The sequence below is a fragment of the Monoraphidium neglectum genome (assembly GCF_000611645.1).
Source record: "Monoraphidium neglectum strain SAG 48.87 unplaced genomic scaffold scaffold02821, whole genome shotgun sequence".
NCBI lineage: Eukaryota > Viridiplantae > Chlorophyta > Chlorophyceae > Sphaeropleales > Selenastraceae > Monoraphidium > Monoraphidium neglectum.
The window spans coordinates 1-3,697 of NW_014010807.1; the positions used below are offsets into that span (position 1 = coordinate 1).

The 3,697-nt window shown below is 63.9% G+C and overlaps 1 protein-coding gene across 1 annotated transcript; it reads right to left on the minus strand.

The window, feature by feature from the left end:
• Positions 1-396: 396 nt before the first annotated feature.
• MNEG_11596 (phospholipid-translocating ATPase) lies at positions 397-2,546 on the minus strand (the record flags this gene model as incomplete). The annotated part of the gene is made up of 6 exons (XM_014039931.1): positions 397-510; positions 764-841; positions 1,053-1,110; positions 1,412-1,545; positions 1,998-2,123; positions 2,511-2,546. The coding sequence occupies 6 exons, from the start codon at positions 2,544-2,546 to the stop codon at positions 397-399; spliced, it is 546 nt and encodes a 181-aa protein (XP_013895385.1).
• Between the last annotated feature and the right edge of the window lie 1,151 nt (positions 2,547-3,697).

The window sequence follows — 3,697 nt, forward strand, 5'->3', positions numbered from 1 at the left end:
GAGCCTCGTGTTGCGAAGGCGCCGCGGCCGAGGGCACCAAGGGAGGTCGGGGGCATGTCCCAGCAGCAGATGGCGCCCTCAAAAGAGTACAGGCGAGGGTTTGGGGCCTCCGCCTCGAGCGTGAAGTACCCGGCTCGGGAAAAAGCCTCTGGCGACGCACAGCCGATGTGGGGGGAAGGGGCGCAAGGTTGACGGATTGAAGGAGCGTGAGCCAGGGGCTTGTCGGTACTGGCGCAGGGCCGCTTCCCAGCATGACCTTGAGCGGGCATCGACGCGGCACGAACCGCCAACGCAGCTGGTTTGGTCGGCTGTGGTGTTTGACGCGCCTCGCCCTTTTGTTCGTGCATCAACGCCCCTCGGCTCTTAATCTTGAGCGAAAAAGCTGCGGCACCCCGCTCATGGCGTCCCCGTCGCACCCGCGCAGTCATAGGAGGCCGTCGCCAGGTGGCAGTTCTTGACCTTCAGGTTGGTCTCCCCATCAAGGTTGGCGGTCTCGACGTAGCACAGGCCCTGGCCGGCAATATTGGGTGTTGGGTTTTGGGAGGTATTGCGAAGTTGCGCGTGTCGTGAAAAGGAGGTTGGGCCGCTGGACGGCTGCTGCGCAGGGCTGATCTTGGGGGGAGGCGAGACGACACTTCAAGGCAAGCGGAGGCCCAAAAACCGCGCGTGAAGGGTTCCGAGCGCTTGAAGCGCCCCGACCGTCCCCTGTCCAGGCTTGCAGCGCCGACCGGCCCGCCTCTGGCGGCGCGACCCGCGCTCCCACCTCGGGGTCGGATGACGCTAGCAGCACCATGTCTGCCGGGATGTCCTCCCCGTCGTGCAGCCGAAGCAGGTCCCCCACCTGATGACACATGCAGACAAGAGCAATGTTGTCAGCAAACTAGAAAAACTCATGCATCGACGCGGCACAGGCGGGTCACGAGGGGGGGCGGGCTGGCATGTGGGTGGGGGCACGAGCTGGAGGGGCGCCGGGGTGGTGGCGGGCGGCGCATGCTTGAAGAAAGTCGATTGGTGTAAATTATGATGCTATCCGACTGACGAGCGCAGCCCACCTGCACCGTGTTCCAGTGAATGGCCACATCACCATCCTCCCGCAGCAGCGTCGCCAACCTGGCAGGGGGGGTACAGCACAGATTGTGCATGTGTGTGTGTGCGTGTGCATGTGTGTGGGTGCGTGTGTACACGTGCATATGCAGGGATGTGTGTGCGTGTGTGTGTGTGTGTGTGTTGTCTGTGTGGATTCTGAAAACTGTTTTGTAACGTCAGAGCGCACCGCAAGCCAGGCGTGCGGCAGTGCGCGGCGCCTGTATACCTAGCGGCTGTATACCTAGCGGGCTTTGCTCCAGAAGCGAAGCCCGCTGGGTATACAGCCAGCTCGCCACCTCCGCTCGCAGCAACGAGTGGCGCTCACCGGCGGTTGACCTGCGCGTCGCTGACGTGGCGCCAGTAGTCATCGAACGCCTCCTTCACGCCGTTGACCGTCAGTACCACCGCCAGTGGGAACAGGGTGCCCCACCACGGCACCGGCGACAGGCCGGGGATCGCCTGCGGCGCGCGGTGCAGCACAATCAATGCTTGCGCGACTGGCCGGTCCTGAGAGTGACCGGGCAGCGACTGCAGATCGATGTGCAGCCTCCTGCGGAGTTGCCTCCTGCGCAGGCAGGCTTTTTCAATCACTCGCGCGCTCGGGGCTCCCCACGAACGCACACGAGCGCACGCGTGCACGCACGCATGAATGCATGGGTTATATATTGTGCGTGCATGCCTAGACGCAAGCACTCATGTGCGTGTGTGAACCACATGTGCACTTGTACATTTGCACATGCTTTATATAACCATGAATGCGACCCAAATCAAGCGTTCCCTGGGTCCCACTCAGGCGCACGCACGCGCACGCTGTGCGCACACGCACACGCACACACACACACGCACACACACACACACACACACACACACACACACACGCTCGCACTCACACACAGCCGTTGTGTGTTTACCTGCAGGCAGATCAGTGCCAGAAAGTACATGTTCGCCACCCGCTTGAACTGCTGATACAGGTTAACAGGCACAAAGCTCAGCACGTTGTAGCGAGCGGTGACCAGCTCGTTGGAGGGGAAGGCGCCCTGCGGGGGCGTCGAGAGGAGCGAGTTCCTGGGTGACTCAGCGCTTGCGCACACGTGTGCATGGTTGGGTGCGAGTGCATACTTGTGTGTGTGTGTGTGTGTGTGTGTGTGAAAGAGAGAGAGAGTTTGTGTGTGCGTGTGTGAATGTGTGTGTGTGTGTGTGTGTGCACATGCGCACACGTTTTGTTTGTGTGTTTGTCTGTTTGTGTTTGTGTTTGTGTGTGTGTGTGTGTGTGTGTGTGTGCGCGTGCGTGTGTCAGGGCAGACGTTCACGAGTGGCTTGAGCATGGTGAGTATTGCGGTGACGGGACAAGTAGAAGGGCGTGCTCGTGGCCAGGCCCAGCGACTGGGGTTCCGGTACGCTGCCGGGCGCACCAACCGCCGCACCTGCGGCCGCCGCCGCTTGACACCGAGGCGCTTCATCAGCCGCCGCCATGCGCTGGGAACGCCCTCTCCGCCAAAGGTTTGGATCTGCAGAGCGAGACCGACAGGTGGCGGCAGGGGGCGGGGGATGACTAGGGGTACGGCCCAGCAAACCCAAGGCAGCCGCCAAGTCAAAGTCTCCCAAACGCCCAAGATCGGCACTTCGCCCTGGCGCCGGCGGCAGCTCTCGTCCTGTTGGCTGCTTGCAGTTTGCGATCCGGGGCGCGCACTTTCCGCAGTGCCACACCAATTGCTGCGCCCCGACCCAGCCAATGTGTCCATCCCGCGTCCATGTATCGCGGAGAGCACCCCACGATCTTCAGGCCCGCCCGCACCTGCACCACCCTGACTTCGTCATCTCCAGGCACTGGCGCATCGCCGTGCACCCCCACCTCCCCGGCGCGCCCAGGGCGCCCGGCCTTGCCACCTTTGAGTCCCAAGCTGGCCAGGTCTCCTGGTGTCATGTCCAAGGGATGGCTGCGGTCGAGGTCTCCGAGGCCGACGCCGCCCAGCCCGGAGCCGGCCGCGCTGAGCCGCCGGGACAGCCCCTGCTGCGGCGGCAACAGCGACTGCCCCGGCCCGCGGTCGCCGCCGCCGCCGCCGGTCCCGCCGGCCTGCGTCCCAAGGACACCATGTCCCTGCGCCGGCTGGGGCGCCTGCGGCCCTGCAAACGGTGACGACAACGGCTCTTCCACTGCCACTGATGCCACGGGCACAGCTGCCGTTGCAGGGGCTGACCACACCCCTGCTCCCGTCGAAGCCGCATGTGCAGGCTCGGGGGCGCCGCCGGAGAGCTCGAGGAGGTCCCCGATTTCCGGGCCCCACGTTATGGGCGACGGCGGCCGCGGCGGCTGCAGCCACTGCGACTGCGGCGGCTGCTGTGGCGGCGGCGCGGTGATGGCCGTCAGGTCGACGTCCAGCAAGTCCTGCAAAAATTCATACACCAACGGGTTCGGCACGGGCGTTGTTGAGTTGCAATCCACCAGCTGCATGAGATTTGGGAAACAGCATGGAACCTTGAGGCGCAGCAGGCTTTCCACATTGCTCACACAAACAGTTGCTGCATCCCTTCGCACCTGCTCGTGAGCGAGTTCAAAGGGGTTCTGCCGGAAGTGGCCACCGCTGGCACCGCCGCCCTGACCTGCCGCGGC